This window comes from Coptis chinensis, chromosome 7, assembly GCF_015680905.1.
Source record: "Coptis chinensis isolate HL-2020 chromosome 7, ASM1568090v1, whole genome shotgun sequence".
Taxonomy (NCBI): Eukaryota; Viridiplantae; Streptophyta; class Magnoliopsida; order Ranunculales; family Ranunculaceae; genus Coptis; species Coptis chinensis.
This window is the reverse complement of record NC_141462.1, coordinates 20,289,002-20,306,707: the sequence shown is the minus strand read 5'-3', so window position 1 is coordinate 20,306,707 and position 17,706 is coordinate 20,289,002. Positions and strand designations below refer to the sequence as shown.

Genomic DNA, 17,706 nt, shown 5'->3' with positions numbered 1-17,706 from the left:
TTTCTAGTATATATATATAATCGGTCGGGGACCTTTCCCGTCTCCGCTTAAAATTAGTTGGGGATTCCCCATACCCATTTAATGCTCCCTATACTCGTCCTGTTAGGGTCGGATACCATGGAGCCCCGTATCCATGGCCCATGGGTAATATTTACATTCCTACATCTCAGCCTCTCGTTAACAAAATCACAGAGCCACAAATTGCAGCAACTTTAATCCTGAAATTGATTCCTTAGGAGTTCAGACCAACATTCTAAGCGGACAATTTAGTGGTCTTTCCAACAAGAGAGATAATCCCTGTTGAATCTTCTACACAGATAATGGGATGTACACCACGTGGCAAATAATTGAACACTAGTACAGCATGCGGCGACCCTCAGTAGCACTTGATGTATCTATACTCTTGTTCTCGCATTATGCTGTCACATTATATTTCTTCACTCACCGGCCTCATCCATTCTTCTTGGACTCAACCAACAGAAACCACTCCACCATCCAAATATATTTCACATCCATTCTACACGTACCCTATGATCATAATATGATGGTCCAAATTCTGTTCATACTTCATAGGTCCCACTTAATCTTCAAACTTTATGATGACATGTTACATGGACAGAGAGAGAGAGTGAAGTTCATGAATAATGTGAGAAGAGGAACAAGATGAAGACCCTACACATTTGACCAGACAACAAGATAACTGATAACTGGATAAGGTTGTTTTTGTTTTTGTTTTTCCCATAAGAGCAAATTGAAGAAGGAAAAAAAATACTTCCACTAGATGTAAAATAAGCAAGACACTTGGCAAACAAGGCTGGAGAATAGATTTAGTGGATTCACAAGATCAAGATGTCAAATTGGTGAAAGATATGATACGGAGACCCACGTGTCAGCTTATTAGTTAAGCTTAACTAAAGGACACATGGCAGTCTTTTTGAGCTTATAAAAATAGATACGTTTCATTTCATTTTTTGTTGAGACACAAGATCTTCACGTGCTTTACTTGGCTTTCTGTTTTTGCTGCTACTGCAAATCTTATCTGGTTTTAAGTAGAGAGCTGATTTGTTTTTCTTTCGTTCGTTGTTATTACTGAGTTAGTTGTCAGTGGTTATTTGAAGAAAAATCAAAAGAGGTAGTTTTGTTAGTTGGGCTCTTTTCTGTTGTTTGTAGAGATACGTGACAGGGAAAGAAATGGAAGGTGGCAAAAAACCAACTGCTTCTTCTTCTTCTTCTTCTTCACCTTCAACTGGTTCTTCAATATCTAATGAGCTTTTTGGACCAAAGGGTGGTTCTTCTTCTTCAAAGAATAACTCTTCAACTGGGAGTTTCGACTCTGTTTTCGCACACCCATCAACGGTACTCTTGAACAAATGATTCTTTTTTCTAGGGAGATTTTGCTAGTTTTTGTCTTTGATCATACATTCTGTTACTGGGTTGTTGATTGATTATGTTATTTTTGTGTGTTATACTGTTATGTTATTTGATTGGTTGTTTTGATGAGAACATGATAACTTGGACTATATTTTGCTTTTTGGTTAGTTCTGTTATTATTTGAGTTGAACTTTACACAGTGGAAACTAAAAAGAACTAGAGTTGAATCCTTTTTTTTTTCTGTTATGTGTCTTTGGGTTTCAGTATTCACGCTCTGAGGTGATTGGGTCATGGAGAAAGCAGGATTCAGGGAATCAGGGGTGGAACAAACAAGATTCTACAGGTTTGTGAATTTTAGGCAGTTAATTGGCCTAGTAATGGCTAGTGGTAAAAAATGGTAATTAATTATATACATTCATATTTATGAAATACTAGGGTATTCCCGTGCCTACGACCCGCAAGATCTCGTCGTGCCTGCGCACTACCCTGACAACTCGTCGTGCTTTCGGTGCGAAACAACACGTGGCTCATTCGGCGCAAGGCCAATCGCACCTTCTACCCGCGAAACAACTTGTCGCGCTTTCCGTGCAAGACCAGCCCAATTGCCCATTATCCATAAGCCCAATAGTATTAATTGCGCCAGCCAATTGTGCAGTACCATGTCAAATTTGGAGCCTAACAGTTTATAAGCCAGCACAATTGTTGACTTTTGGCTGATTTTTGGATAGATCCCATGATATTGATTGTACTTAACAAAATTGTACAAATCCTCCAAACACTTGGATCTGCCAAGTCATATTTTGGTGAGAATGATTATTTACCGTTAGATGGGGCCTTTTGGGCCCACACTTCCCTATTTTGTTAGATAGAAGATGATTCTTTGACAACATTTATACAGAAGATCATGTGTATTGATAATTGATGTTAATGTAGCATGAGATTGTATTTATGTTTGTCAGAATCTCGTTCTTCAAATTTCTATGTCTAGAATCTATGAAAACTGAAGCCTGTAAAACAGGTCTCGCTAATCGCAGTCTTTGGTACTAGTAAAGGAAAATAGTCATTTATATGTACACTCATTCACATGTGGTGGATATGTATCAATTACCAATTAAGTCATTTAGAGAAATATTATCAATTCGTATGTTGTACTTGCATGGACGAATATGGGCTTGTGGTAAATAAGTTTAGTATGTTCCGTTCAGTACTCGGTTCATCGGTTGCCCTCTTACGCTATACAAAGAGGCGGTAAAATTCCAATTTTAGCAACCCTATTTCAGAATAACTTGTTTTAAATATATATAATGGTCTGGTAAAGTTGTATGCAAGTCAAGAAATCCTCCAGCGTCTGAAGTTGTATGTCTGGTTCAGGAAATGCTTCACAGACCACTGGAGGTCAGGGGCAAAATACATCAAACAGAGGCCAAAGTTCCATTTTCCAAGATGAGAGGGTTGAACCACATTATCTTAGCTCGTCTATTTTCTATGGAGCTCAAGACGTCTATTCTAATCAATCAACTACTCGGTCATCTGTACCAGCTCAAACTGTGAGTATATATATAACATTGATATGTTTATGCAATGTACCAGCTCAAACTGTGAGTATATATATAACATTGATATGTTTATGCAGAACGTCACTAAATAATTTAGCTAACCTGAGAGGGGAGGGTTCTTGACATGTACCGTCTGGGGTCATAGGCATTGGCTCAAGCAGTCAAAGGTTTTTGATTGATAAGATGATAAAACAAGCCTAAAAATAACCCCGGGCTTGGCCCTAGAATGAATGAGCTCAAGCAGCTGGTTCCTTTTAATTCCAGCCCTGCATGAAAGACAATCTGCTGGCTTTTGTGTTCTGGGTTCATTCTGACTGACATAGAGGAGAAGTTTTATATAGATCATTCTTTGTAATTGCAAGGAGAATAACTCTTCATTAAATAGGTATATTCTAATATTCATTATTCTGTGGTTCACCAGTACAAGAAAGATGGTGAAAATGATGATCCAGATGGAAGTGCCTCGAGAGGAAATTGGTGGCAAGGTATATACATATTGTAGACGATGATAAAATAGCATTATCTTCACCAAAAGTTTGACTTGGGAAGAATTCTAACGTAATGAAGCCTTTGATTTCTCTTTCGACAGGATCCCTGTATTACTAGGTCTTGTATACCAATCCTTTTGGACTATAGGATCAGATAATAAGGTATTTTAATTATCTTAAAACAATTTCTAGCTAGCTCTCTTTTTCCCTTCAGATGCCATACCGTTTTGACTTTTCATGCATTACTTTTACTTTATTCCTTCCTGTTGATGAAGTTACTTTCAACGAAGTTAAGAACTGAACAATCCATATCCAAGTTATGTATATGGCTAAGAAAAGCATATCCTACATTCCTTTAAGATTCTGTATATGCACCTTGGCCTTTTTGGAGACTTATATATTAATTGTTTTCGATTGGTTTCTTTACAGGGACTTCATGAAGGGTCTTTGTATTTGAAGATAGGTGGTGGTATACAGTGGGGCAGTATTGACAGATTTTGCTGTGGATCGTATTTTGTTGGTTCTACCAGTGAAATAGGAGTTGCTACTAGTGAATATGCTTAGTCAGTGATATATGTGACAGCTATTAGTGGTTTCCAGTAGAAACTTGAACTATGATGTTAGCTCATCTTAAGTGAACCAATCGATCTTCTGTAATTAATGTCATGTAATAAGCTGGCTATTATTAGCTATAGACAGATATATCCTTGGAGACTCTCATCTCCATTTTCATGTCATTGGGTTACATCTGCATGTGTTAAAATCACAATTATTCGCCTGGATCCAATTATGGTGTACACTTAAAACAAGTATATATATAGTGACTTTGAAATAGCCACAAAAGATAGGTCTAGCACAGGTGGTTGAATATTATAATAAAGTGTTCAAAAGTACATTTTAATTTTTTTATTCTTTAAGACGCGGTACGTTCGTTAAGTCAATTAATGGTGATGGTATTTAGTCTGGAGCACTGCTGTCTTATAACTTATAACCCTTTATCAATATTACCTCAAGAACTTTGCCTCCCAGTGCACACCAGATTTGTGTATCAGTGTTTAGTAGGAAGTGAGTCATAGGAAAATACAAACAGAAGACGATATTAAGTTTATAATTCTCCAAACAGAACAAACACTGAGGAAATACATACAACATTCAGATGTTTGCAAATCGATCGAAGGACAGAAGCCATTGCTGACTTTTATTGGCTACGCAACAACACTAGGTAGACGATATCACTGCGCCAGTGATGACAGACAAGTATTCTGTCCAGTCCATGGCCTTCAATTATTTGTCTTCCGGTACTCCTTCAAGGCAATGTGTAAGCTGCAAGCCAAGCACAACTGAGTCCATCTAAAGGAACTCGGAACTAAAACAAAACAAAATTACAGTATAAAAGGACCCTCACCTCCACACTTGATTCCCACGGGACGATTAACAAGGTTGCACCGCTTGGGAAGGGTAACAGCAATTTCTGGGACAGCTCCAGACATTTTTGCAGTATTGGACAGCATAACGGCACAGAGGCAGCTAGGGTTCTGGCCAATTTTTTTAATCTGAGAACAACAACCATCAGAAACTGCAGCATTGGCATTTTGTGCTGCAGTTGCACAAGGAGCCAGTTTCCAAGCCATGTTGTCTGGGGACGCTTTTCCGCATTCCCCTGCTCCATTAGCCCTTTCAATACCAGCAATGCCTACAATCAAAAGAAGCCCCATAATGCAAATGTACTTCATTGAAGATTCCATTTTCTGTGCTTAGATGAACAATCTCTCCCCAACACATGGTTTTATAGTGTAGCCTGAACACCAAAAAAGTGATAGCACCTTAGACCCACTCAGGCATAATGGAGATACCACTACAGGCATACAGTGTTGTTTATTGCACCACTTCAGAATCTATTGGAAGAAGTTGGTAATGCAAAGCTCATCCCTTGTCATCAACATTTTCCTTCTTCAGAAATGCCAAATATTTTCTGTTAGCAGAGGGAAACCAAGACGGAATATAAACAGATCAATGCTCTAACCCTTCTCAACTCTGAAGCAATCGGTCTTCCATCTTCAAATGTAACTGTATAAAGGGCCTCCTCCAAAGAATCCAGCTTGCACTAACTATATACATATCAAAGATCTAATCCATCCAAGAAAATATATAAAAACTAAAGTCCTATACCCCTCTTCCATCTATTTATATCTATAGAGCCCCTCCAAATAAGCCATTGAGCTCAGTTCAATTCCTCCCCAAGTCACTCCCTGTAACGCATAACGACTTTTAGCTATTACTGTCCTATTATGAAGGTTAGAAAAAGGAAGAAGAACAAATCAATTCTGTTTTCAGATTTTTCAATTGATTGATCATCAATTCTGTTTTCAGATTTTTCAATTGATTGATCGTGTTCACATATTGGATATAAACTATAAGCAAGATGTCACTTCTCAGGAACCATACATAACCGAGCAAGCACAACAAAACTACTTATAAAAAATAACTCTCTGACCATCCAGCAATCATCTCCTGACCATTTAAAGTGGCGGTATCAGGAAAAGCAAACTTCTAAATGTATGATTGTATCATTACGACTTACACTAATTCTCCCTCATCATGTAAATATTTCCATTTAAGAAAACTTCGTTAAGGAAACCGATCACTGCTGAGACCCATCCCTCTCCCTACTCAACAATCATGATAGGGCGGTCGCTGTTCTACAAATCCGTTTACCATGACCCATCAGGAACGGGCTCCCTGAATTCCAAATATATTTTCGTTTCTGAAGCAATCCCATGAAGCTAATAACAATGAATAACAATGAAAATAGGTGGTTATGTTCAGATATGCATGAGCATTTAGCAGGCACCAGAGACTTATAGCCTGTTTAACTCTTGGAACCTGATGCACTACATCCAAGCCCTCAAGTAAAGCTGACCGAACTTACACGTGTCCAATTCAAAATCCACCTCCAATAGAGCCCAAAACTAGTATCCAAACGCGATACCAGATATATCAAATTCACAGCCCTACAGGCCTCAAGCAAGAGACAAAGTAGCATTGGTATGTAAGTATGTAACTTACGTAACTTGAGAAATCAAAATGAACACACAGCACAATCTGCACAGGAACAACCTCTACTACTAAACATACTAGGCTGCATTTCCCCTAATTCAATTCCTACTTTAACACAACAGTCAAAGAATCACAATCAGATAAACCAACATGCCTAACCATAAAATTACTTCCAAAGAAGAAAATATCTCATTGCAAAGTTTACAACTTACAACAACACATCTAATAATAGTATAATACCAATGAAAAATGAAAGTTCCTTCCTCAAAAACCCTAACCCTAAAATTGAATTTCTAACAGTATCATACAAATGATTGACGTCTGGCTCAATGAGCTATTCATAAAAGCCACCACAAATTGCGCTAACTCTCCTGCGACACATGATAACATCTTCCAATGATTCACCAAATGGATATAAACCAGTATCTTCAACTGGCATCTCTATTCTCAAAAACTGTAACCAAGCAAGCAGAACAAGATAACTTCCTTATTCAGAATGCCCCTCTAACTTTCCAGCTATATCTAGACCAAAGTTGCAGTATCAGGAAAGTGAACTTCCAACTGTATCATACAAAAGATTGACGTCTGGCTCGAGGATCTTGTCATAAAAGCCTCCACAATTGCACTAATTTTCCTAGGAAATTAATTCCCAAAATCTCTATTTATGAAGAATTTATTAGGAAACTCTGTTACTGTTGAGCCTATTAGATAGTCAATATGCTGATTATTCACTCCCTGAACACTCTTAAAAGCTATTTCCCTATTCCATCACACCATTTCTGGCTCATCACAAACTCGAGTATTCACGACCAATCAAGTTTAATTGTTTTAAGATATCCGCCTACTTTTTATAGGTTAACGAATACCTATAAACTCGTGATTATGCTTTCACGGTTCTAAACAGAACGGAGCAAACAATCCTAGTCAGTAAAACCTTCTGATACAATCAATAATTTAACAGGGAAATTCATAGCGCTTTACTTGCATAGAAACTTCTAGCTCATCACGAACTCACATATTCACTACCAATCAGGTTTAACTGTTTTAAGCAATCCGCCTACTTTTTCTAGCTTAACAAATACTTATAAACTTATTATCGAAAAAAAAAAAAAACAAATACCTATAAACTCGTGATTATGCTTTCAAGCTTCTAAACAGAACGGAGCAAACAATCCTAGTCAGTAAAACCTTCTGATACAATCAGCAACTTAACAGTGAAATTCATAGCAGTTTACAAGTTATGACATTCATACACAACTCAATCACCACAATTTTCAGAATTCTTAAGCAATCAGCCTAAACTAGCAATACTACCAAATAATTGATAATAAAATTAGACCACATTACAATCTACATTCACAATATATATCTAAAATCATACTAAAATTTCAATTCCTACTTATACACAAGTACACAACACTCATAAAAATCACAATTAAAGTAAACTACACGCATAAATAATAAAACTAACATCCAATAAAATGTGACTCACACTACATCTCATTGCAAGTCTGCAACAACAATTACATTTACTAAAAACACCTAATGCATAAACGCATACAAAACAAACATAGTGACTTTGAAACAACCACAAAAGATAGATCTAGCACAGGTGGTTGAATGTTATGATGTTCACGACTTGATTTTTATTCTTTTTACTGTTTAAGTTCGTAAAGTCAATGCTGATGGGATTTAGTTTCAAGCACTGCGGTGTTATAGCCATTTATCAATATTAGCTCAAGAACTTTGCTGCCCAGTGCTCACCAGATTTGTGTATCAGTGTTTAGTAGGAAGTGAGTAATGTTTAGTAGGAAGTGAGTAATAGGAAAATACAAACAGTAGACAATATTTAATTTAAAATTCTCCAAACAGAACAAACACTGAACAAATCATAAGACAGAAGCCACAGCTGGCTTTTATTGGCTACACAATAACACTAGGCAGACAACGTACATATCACTACGCCAGTGATGACAGACAAGTATTCTGTTCAGTCCACGGTCTTCAATTATTGTTCTTCCGGTACTCCTTCAAGGCAATGTATAATCTGCAAACCAAGCACAGTTGTAAAGCTTTGAGGATTAGACAATGAAAGGAGTCCATCTAAAGGAACTCAGCACTAGAATAAAAGAAAAATACAGTATAAAAGGACCCTCACCTCCACACTTCATTCCCACAGGACGATTAGCAAGGTTGCACCGTTTGGGAATGGTAATAGCAGTTGCTAGGTCAACTCCAGCCATTTTAGCCGTATTAGACAGCAAAACGGCACAGAGACAACTAGGGTTCTGGCCCATTATTTTAATCTGAGAACAACAACCATTAGAAACTGCAGCATTGGCATCTTTTGCTGCACTTGCACAAGGAGCCAGTTTGAATGCCACGTTGTCTGGAGACTCTTTTCCGCATTCCCCTTTTCCATCCGCCCTTTCCATACCAGCAAAGCCTGTAATCACAAGAAGCCCCAGAATGCAAATGTACTTCATTGAAGATTCCATCTTCTGCTCTTTGATGAACATGTTCCCTCCCAGACCCGGTTTTATAGTGTAGCTAGAACACCCAAAAGGTACTAGCACCTGAAAACCCACTTAGGACTAATGGAGATACCACTAGAGGCATGCAGTATTCTTTATTGCACCACTCATTCTTTCTGGAGAAGTAGGGGGATTTACTCTGAAGGAACCTACCCTCATCATTGATGGATAGAGCCCCTTTTTTTGACTTACACGTAGCAAATTACTTTCTATTGCTTTATTGGATAACTAATAATCATCCTTGTCATCCCCATTTTCCTTTTCCTTGGGAAATGCCAAACTTCTTTCTATAAACGAATCCAAAGAATCCATTGTTCATCCTTTCCTTACATTAATAAAGGGCCTCCTAAGAAGCCACTGATCTCAGTTCATTCACTCCCAACGAAGGCACAACAAAATGAATTTTCTGGTAAAACTTATATTGGATTATATTTCACCAAATGGATATATCTAAACACATAACAATAAAAGTAAATTACGAACAAAATTGAATATAAAAGCAAGTTTACAACAACACATTCAGTAACTCAAACTAACGCGTAAAAGCATACAAAACAAGACTAACATAAATCAGAAGAGCAGCAGGAACAAAAATAACAAGAGGAACAATAGCAGCAATACTATATCTACTCCCACTCCCACAACTCAAACTCCCAAGTTTAAACTGCACAACATTAATCAACCCAAACATCATAAACCCACATCCACAAACTGACCCAGCAGCAATACCCAATATTCCAACACGTAATAATGTCTTATTTACCCTTGCCATCATCACGCTATAATCATTATTATTTTTTCTTCCAATCTTTAAAACTTGTTTTAAAGACAGTGCAATTAGTGATGAGAAGAGAAATGATGCGAATGAGAAGACTTGGAATGTTATTAAATCTTCTGCTGTTTTACGTGACGGGAAACATTTTGGATCTGTTATTAAACTGTTGTTTGGATCTGTTGGGTTATAGGCTAATCCGATAAATACGGCTAACATGAATAATGAGTTCACGTTTACTGTACTGTCTAGTGCTGTTATGTATATGCTCGTTCCGAATTTTCTGGTGCTTCTTGGGATTCTTTCTGGGGACATTTTTTTTTTTTTTGGAGGTTTTGGAAGTTTGAAGAAGATGTGTTTATTTATTCGTTTGCAAACTGCAATGGGAATTTATGCTGCGTTACTTTTTAGCTCAGCGCACATGCTAGTTTGAACTTGGAAGAGAAAGGTGGAATATAGGGCTGGGCCTGACCCGGTCCAGATTAAAAAAGTATATGGGGTATGAAAAGAACAAAAAATAATGAAAACGCCACAGGATCGAACCCGCGTGACCGGCGGAAATACACGCCACTATTTATTTTTATATTTTTTTGGTAATCATTTGTGATTTTATTGATATAAACATGCAACTTCCTGCTCCAGATTATGTTGCAACCATATTGGAGCTACATTAGATCTTCTACTTAATACTTTTTGATAATCCACCTCCAGAATATTAGCAAGCCATAGTGGAGGGTTCTGTGTCCAGTTATAGGATTGTGGGTATTTCACTGCAAAGCTAGCTAGTATATGTGCTGCTTTGTGTTCCACTTCTGTGAACACAAGCTATATTTACATTATCAAAAGCGTTCAAAAAGTATGCTGCATCAGATAGAATTCCATTTGATTTCCATCCTACACTTGATGGCTTCCCTTGTAAGTGATCGGTAACAGCTTTTGCATCCATCTCTACTACTAAGTTAGTAGTTAGATGCCCTCAGCACCATTTGAAGACTTCGAGCATCTGTTGGGTCTGAAGCCCATCCTGAAGTTGTACCTGCAGCCAAAAAAATTCCATTTTCATCTCTTAAAACATATCCAAACCCAGCTCTATTACCTGTAATATGGTAACTAGCATCCACATTTAGCTTATGATAGCTTTTTTATAACACCCCGTCTTTTTATTTGCTTTTTCTATAATAATATAAATATTAATAATAATAATAATGTAAATAGAAAACAGAAATAGGATATCCAGTAGTTTTGAAAAAAAAGCCCGTAAGTAAGTAGATAGGTTTAAAACCCGGGTTTTTCGGAGAGGTTTGAAAAACTAGAAAATAAGGGTTTCTCACGTAGAGTTTTTAGGAAAGAAAAAAAAAAAAGGTGAGAGTTTTACTGAGAGGAAAAAAAAAAAAGGGGTTTGAACAAGAAAGATCGTTGTCGACTTCAGTCTTTGGAGGTTTTCGATTTCGGGGAGCTGTTCGGATTATAACAGTGAGTAGATATTTTATCTTTCACAGAACCAATATTTCCAAGTCTGTGTAAAAACTTTACTGTTGATATCTGCTAATCTGTAAATTCTTTCTGTTCAATTATTCGTCAGTGTTATTCTAAATATCGCTTTTCTACATACATCGCTCGTTAGTTGTTCTTCTTTGTGATCGACTTAGTCTGGGTACTGTGTAAACAAACTTAAGTAATAAAAAGACGATTTTGAATCAAATTTAATTGTTGATATACGTTGGATATAAGCTTGTCCTGTTGGAGTTGGGTAAGCCGATTCTATTGGGTTTTGGATTAAGGTGGTGATGTAGATCAAGTTGGTATGGATTTGTTGATTGAATTGGAGATTTGAAACCGTGAGGGTGATAATTGATGTTAGAAGGGTTGTGTGTTGAGTGGAGGTGGGCTTTGTCAAGCTCCTAATGGCTTTAAATCGGCACCAAACAAATCCCTCTCTGGATCGTTTGGATTAATGTTTTGATTAGTTTTGTTGTGAGTTTATGGTTGGAATTGAACATGGAGGATGTGGGGTAAGGTGTTGAGGGTTGTGTGTTGAGTGGAGGTGGCTCAGTGGTGCCGAGCGATACCTGTGGAAGCTCTGAGAGAGCTTTAATGGCGTCGGTCGTTTTTTTTCAGTATAACAGAATGGTGGATTGTTGATATGGGTAGCTAGGGTTTTTCTCCCTGAACCAAACCGCTGGGTTTGTTTTACTAATGGGTGGCCGGTGGTGGCTACATCGGTGGTGGAGGCGCTGATGGAGAGTTTATGAAGAAGGAGATGAACAGTGACCACGATTTGGGCTTGGGCCAAATCGTGGTGGGCTATATGTTTTTGTTTGTTTTTTTTATTTTTAGACTATGGGCTTTTGGGTTTTTGGATTTTAGGCTAGGTTGACCAATATTGACTGTTGACCAGAGTTGACCGTTGACTTTGACCAGAGTTGACTGTTGACTTTGACTAGGGTTGACTTTGACCAGTTGACCCGAAAATTTGACTTTTTCCTAAAATTATGATTCGGTCTATTAGAATAAGTCTAGGACTATTAGCATGTTTGACTTAGGCTAGGACCTTTATAAATATACTTGTGTACGTGTATTTACTGCTTTGTGATTTTTCAGTCTTTTGCGATACACAACGTTATGACACTTATACATTCATGAAATTAATAACGCATAAACCAAAATTAATTGAATCAAGATTTTCCTACGTTCTCTGAAATAATATATACAATAAAATACAATAATGCGTAAACAAAACTTACCGCACCCTTTTAGAACTCTCCACGCCTCAAGTTTTAGAATTGAGTTTATGACTGATGAAGTCATATGTAGGTGGGCATTTATTGAATGTGTCATAAATGGCCCGTTAGTGTTATATAAGGGTATTCATTGAATGTGCCATGAATGACCCGGGTATTCATTGAATGTGCCATGAATGACCGATTGTAGTTGACCGCCCCTAAAGAGGAACTAAGGTATTCGCCCATGGGTTAGTTGTATTCCTTGAATGTGCGGGAATGTAGGATTGGGTATTCCTGAATGTGGCGGGAATGACCCGGGCATTCATTGAATGTGCCATGAATGGCCCGTTAGTGATATGATAGGTATTCATTGAATGTGCCATGAATGACACGAAGTTTTGTGCCCAAAGAGGTCGTGGAAATATGTGTATGAAAGCCCAGAGATGGCTATGATATTGTGGTATTCGGTGGGAGAGAGGCACACAGGAATGTGTTATTTGGCAAATGTGTGGAGTGCAAATCGTGGAGTAGGTACTAAAGGGTGGGTGTACAAGAAAAGTAATCGAGTAATTGACAAGAGAAATTGATTTGTTTATACGAGCGTGCTTGGGTTTACCTTTGAATACATATAGAATATCTACATCTGTTATATATACAAGTTCTAACTTTCTTTTGCAGGAGGGTAGGACTTAATAATATTTTGTGTAGGGACGCGGTCCTACCCTTATACAACGGCGGATATCGGTAAGTGTAATTCAATTATTTAGATATTAAAAGGAGTTATTAGAATGAGTTAATACAATGGAAGTTAATAAAATGAAAGTTTTGCTTGGGAAGAAACTATGCCGATTGAGATGACGAAACTAACTGTCTTCCAAGCTAAGAATGATTAGGTTATGATAGATTTAAAGTGTTAGTTGAATAAGTAAAGTATGAAATGATTATATGTATTTAGTCTACTCATACCAGCAAATTCAATTTGCTGACCCATGTTTGCTTTGTTTTGGCAACGTGGGTGTGTTCTTGGGAACATAGGTGGAAGGCAAATGGAACCGCGGGTGATTGGGATTCGCGGCCTGGAGCGGTCCGTTAGTTTTCTTTTAGGTTTGATTTCTTTGTTGGAAGAATGTAATAACATAGTTTATTTTTTTCATGGCATGAGGACATGGTAGTGATGAACTTTATTTGGAGAGTTGTTTGATGTTTTATTTGAAAGGATGTTATCTTAATAAAGAGATTTCGGATAATTATTGGGATTATTTTATTTTAAGTTGTTTCTTTTATGACATGGCTATTAGGGTTTGTATGTGTAGTATTCTCCGTCATAGTCTGGGTTTTTAAACAAGTGAACCTAGTGATGTTTGAGATAATTATATTTCAAATATTCACTTTGTTATTGTTTAGAAATTCGGGCTGTGACATTTTTGGTGGTGATTCCCAATTTACAGATGTGGGAACCTTTGTGATATTGGTAATCACTCTATGATTTGTAGGATCAGAGAAGAAGTTAACAATTATTTTTGATATTCTAAATAAGGATGGAATAGTTTTATTGTGAAACACAGTACACCTATCTCTCCAAATATTAGAATACAAAAGCAAACAAAATTTTGTCCAAGTCTCATTGTGGATCAGCCAGTCTGTAGGTGGATTAAACCATAAACTTATCCATTCTTTAACTTGAAGCTGCCTAAAATTCTCAAGTCTGATTAGCCAAGGGGTTTGGTACCAAAGAGCCCTAGTAAAATCACATTCTAAAAGAAGATGATGTATACTTTCAATTTTAGAGCCACATAGCATACAACTCTTGTCAGGTATATAAATAATAGTAGCCAAATGATCTCTAGTTGGAACAACATTATTGTATAGCTTCCATGCTAGTAAAGTCTGCCTTGGTGAATATTTGTTAATCCAAAAAGACAGGTAAAGAGATTGAATTGAGGGTGTCAGAGAGTAGTGTGTACTTAGATTATTATACATAGATTTAACAGAGTGAATCCCTTTTTTTGTTAAGTTCCAGTGCAAAGAGTCTTGCAGATTAGTATCAGACAAGTGACTACAAAGAATATTTCTAACTATACCAGGATCAAATAATGAGTTTAGGATCTCAATATTCCATGATCTAGAATCATTATCAATCAGTTGAGAAATAGTAGAGTAAGAGTTATTAACATAAATAGAAGGTGGAACTTTACCCAGGTGAATGTTTGGTATCCAAGCATCATTCCAAACATTAATATTGGAACCTGTACCCACAAGCCAAATTGAGTTTCTAATGATGAGAGGTAGTATATGTATCATACCTTTCCAAAACCATGATGAGTCCTTGTTTTTATTTTCTTGAGGAAGTGAAGTATGTGGGAAGTACTTAGCTTTGAGCTGTGATGCTATCAAAGAGTTTGGATTAGTAATCATGTGCCATAAAATACGAGAAAGATGTGCTTTATTATTAAGATGAGTGTCTCTAATACCCAACCCACCAGATCTTTTGGATTTACAAATGAAAGACCAACTTTTCAGGTACATAATTTTGGATTTGTCTTGATTTATCCCCCACCATAAATCTCTTTGAAGAACATTTATTTTATCAGTAACAGAAATAGGAATGAGAAATGTACTAGAAATGTACTCATATGATACACAGGGATGGCAGTCAAGATAGATTTTTATTAACACTGTTCTTGCAGCTTGTGAAAGCAGTTTACACTTCCATCCTGCAATACGAGCATTTACCTTGGTGATTAATTCAGCAAAAATCTCTGATTTAGGTTGTCCTAAGAATAGTTTAGAACCCAGATATTTTTCTCCCACCTCAATTTTTTTCATGTTTAAACATTTTTGAATCATAGCAGCATGATTACCTTCCAGATTTTTGCTGAAGTGAATACCAGACTTATTAAAATTGATTTCTTGGCCTATTATGGCGCAGAATTCATTTAATACGTCTAGTATAGTATTTGCTTCCTCCATGTTAGCTCTGCCAAAAATAAAAGCATCGTCTGCAAACATAAGATGTGCTATAGGAGCACTATGATTTGAAATCTTGATTCCATGCAGTTTGTTCTCATTGGTTTTTTTTTTTCAATTAATCTAGAGAGTACTTCCATGCAAATGATGAAAAGTAGTGGAGAAAGGGGGTCTCCCTGCCTAAGACCTTTATTTGAGGTGAAGTGACCATTAGGGGTACCATTGACAATGACAGAAAAGTGTGCAGATGAAATGCACTGGTTAATGAGAGAGATAAAGTGTTGATTAACCCCCAGAGAACTTAAAATATCTAGTAAAGATTCCCAGTTAATCCTATCAAAAGCCGTAGACATATCTAATTTTATAGCCATCAGGCCAGAAGAGCCTTTTTTTTTCTTTTCATGGTATGGATAATCTCGTGAGCAAGAATCACATTGTCAGAAATCTATCTTCTAGTAACAAAAGCACTTTGATAAGGAGATATAGAGGGGAACAGAATAGATTTAAGCCTATTAGCTAGAGTTTTCGAGATAAGCTTATAAGAAATGTTACATAGACTTATAGGCCTAAAATCAGTACAATTTTCTGGGTTTTGGATTTTGGGAATTAAAGCAATGTTTGTGTGATTAATGATATCCAGAGAATGTACAGTGGAGAAGACATTTGACACCATGTGGAAGATGTCATCACCTATAATATCCTATGAAGAGTGATAGAAAATAGTAGGGAAACCATCAAGTCCAGGTGACTTGAGGGCTCCCATACTAAACATGACTGCTTTTACCTCTTCCTTAGTAATTGGTCTTGTGATATCCTCGTTTTTCTCTTGAGTAATGATTAAAGGAAACAGAGATGAGATATTATTTGTGTTAGCCAGAAAGGGAACATTGAGAAAAGTTTTAAAGTGTTTTACAAAAGCTTCACTTATGAGTCTCCACAAATCTTGTTCAGTTTTTAACCAATCAATCCTGTTATATTTCATATGTCTCAAAGTCTTTATGTGAAAGTACTTTGTGTTTCTATCACCCTCCTTTATATCAGAATCTCTAGATTTTTGCTTCCAAATCTTTTCCTCACAGTCAAGCAGAGAGTCAAGAAGAGTTAAAGTGTTATGCTCTAAAAGAACATTTTCTTTAGTTAGAATCTTCCCTTGAATAGATTCTAGTTCCTGCTTTAAGACTTTTATTTGGTTAAAAATATTTCCAAAGGTGGTTCTATTCCAGTATTTTAGAGCTTTTTTTGTAGAAGCCAGATGATTTTTAATAGGAAGCACAATTGAGTTTGAAAAGAGATTCAGGTTGCTAGTATTCTAGGAATTATTAACCACAGATTTGTAATCTTGATGATTGATCCACATGGATTGAAACTTGAATGGGACAGGAGATGAGTGTGGTGGAGGTTGAGAGTTGAGTAAGAGAGGGCAATGGTCAGAGCCTATAGCTACTTTGTGAGATAAAACAGCCTCAGGGAATAAAAATAACCATTCAGAATTTACTAGTGCTCTATCCAACCTTTTCTGGATATTATCTGGAGCAGTTATCTTATTAGACCAAGTGTATGGATAGCCTTTATAATCTAAATCAATAAACCCTTGAGTATTTATGATATCATGAGCAGGTTCACCATCATTATATTCATAAGGTTTCCCTCCTAACACTTCAGAGGAAGAGAGAATGTCATTTAGATCACCAATAACCAAGATTGGGCAGTTATGATTTGAAAGTTTTCTAACAGGGTCCCAACTTTGACTCCTAAGAGGTTTATAAGGGCTACCATAAAAGAAACATGATATCCATCTATGTCTTGTACCTCTATTTAGTTATGAGGTGATAGAGTTTGTCGTTGAGTCAAGAATTATAAGATTGACTCCTTCCTTCCAAAGAAGGCACATACCTCCAGCTAAATGAACAGGTGGTATAATGAAATGGTATGAGTAATTGCACTGATGGATGAGGGAATTGATGGTAGTGATTGAAGCTTTAGTTTTAGAAAGGAACACAATATCAGGATTATTTACAGAGATAAGATCATGTAAGTGTCTCATAGTGGAAGCATTTCCACACCCTCTATAATTCCAGGAAAGTGCCTTCATATATTAACTACTGGTGACTGATCTGGTTCAGTCACAAACCCATTTGAGGCAAGGGGAGCTAAGCAGCAACAATGATAGTATTTAATACATCTACTCTTCATGTTTTTAAAAACCCATGTGAAACAATCTCGGCCATCATAACAGAA

At 36.8% G+C, this 17,706-nt stretch overlaps 5 protein-coding genes across 7 annotated transcripts; 1 reads left to right on the top strand and 4 right to left on the bottom strand.

Moving 5' to 3' along the window:
- The first annotated feature begins 443 nt into the window (after positions 1-443).
- LOC147486521 (uncharacterized) lies at positions 444-4,147 on the top strand. 3 transcript variants are annotated; one of them, XM_086574943.1, is made up of 6 exons: positions 444-1,356; positions 1,636-1,714; positions 2,743-2,918; positions 3,349-3,412; positions 3,517-3,577; positions 3,845-4,147. In XM_086574943.1, exons 1-5 carry the CDS (start codon positions 1,192-1,194, stop codon positions 3,531-3,533), a joined length of 501 nt encoding a protein of 166 aa, XP_086431069.1. In that variant the 5' UTR covers positions 444-1,191; the 3' UTR covers positions 3,534-3,577; positions 3,845-4,147. The 3 variants fall into 3 exon arrangements, 2 of the variants coding, with proteins under 2 accessions (XP_086431069.1, XP_086431068.1); XR_015203000.1 differs by having other exon boundaries at positions 977-1,356; positions 3,005-3,412; XM_086574942.1 differs by having other exon boundaries at positions 977-1,356; positions 2,743-2,969.
- Positions 4,148-4,494: 347 nt separating this feature from the next.
- LOC147486520 (uncharacterized) lies at positions 4,495-6,138 on the bottom strand. Its single transcript, XM_086574944.1, has 2 exons — positions 4,821-6,138; positions 4,495-4,738 (listed from the first exon to the last, which is right to left on the bottom strand). Exons 1-2 carry the CDS (start codon positions 5,158-5,160, stop codon positions 4,722-4,724), a joined length of 357 nt encoding a protein of 118 aa, XP_086431070.1. The 5' UTR covers positions 5,161-6,138; the 3' UTR covers positions 4,495-4,721.
- Positions 6,139-8,300: 2,162 nt separating this feature from the next.
- Positions 8,301-9,458, bottom strand: LOC147486519 (uncharacterized). Its single transcript, XM_086574941.1, has 2 exons — positions 8,631-9,458; positions 8,301-8,519 (listed from the first exon to the last, which is right to left on the bottom strand). The coding sequence occupies exons 1-2, from the start codon at positions 8,989-8,991 to the stop codon at positions 8,503-8,505; spliced, it is 378 nt and encodes a 125-aa protein (XP_086431067.1). The 5' UTR covers positions 8,992-9,458; the 3' UTR covers positions 8,301-8,502.
- Positions 9,409-10,413, bottom strand: MEE60 (maternal effect embryo arrest 60). The gene has a single exon (XM_086574940.1). It carries the CDS (start codon positions 10,091-10,093, stop codon positions 9,539-9,541), a length of 555 nt encoding a protein of 184 aa, XP_086431066.1. The 5' UTR covers positions 10,094-10,413; the 3' UTR covers positions 9,409-9,538.
- Positions 10,388-15,821, bottom strand: LOC147486517 (uncharacterized). The gene is made up of 6 exons (XM_086573760.1): positions 15,656-15,821; positions 15,363-15,500; positions 14,805-15,215; positions 14,583-14,747; positions 10,762-10,814; positions 10,388-10,603 (listed from the first exon to the last, which is right to left on the bottom strand). Exons 1-6 carry the CDS (start codon positions 15,819-15,821, stop codon positions 10,388-10,390), a joined length of 1,149 nt encoding a protein of 382 aa, XP_086429886.1.
- Positions 15,822-17,706: the final 1,885 nt, after the last annotated feature.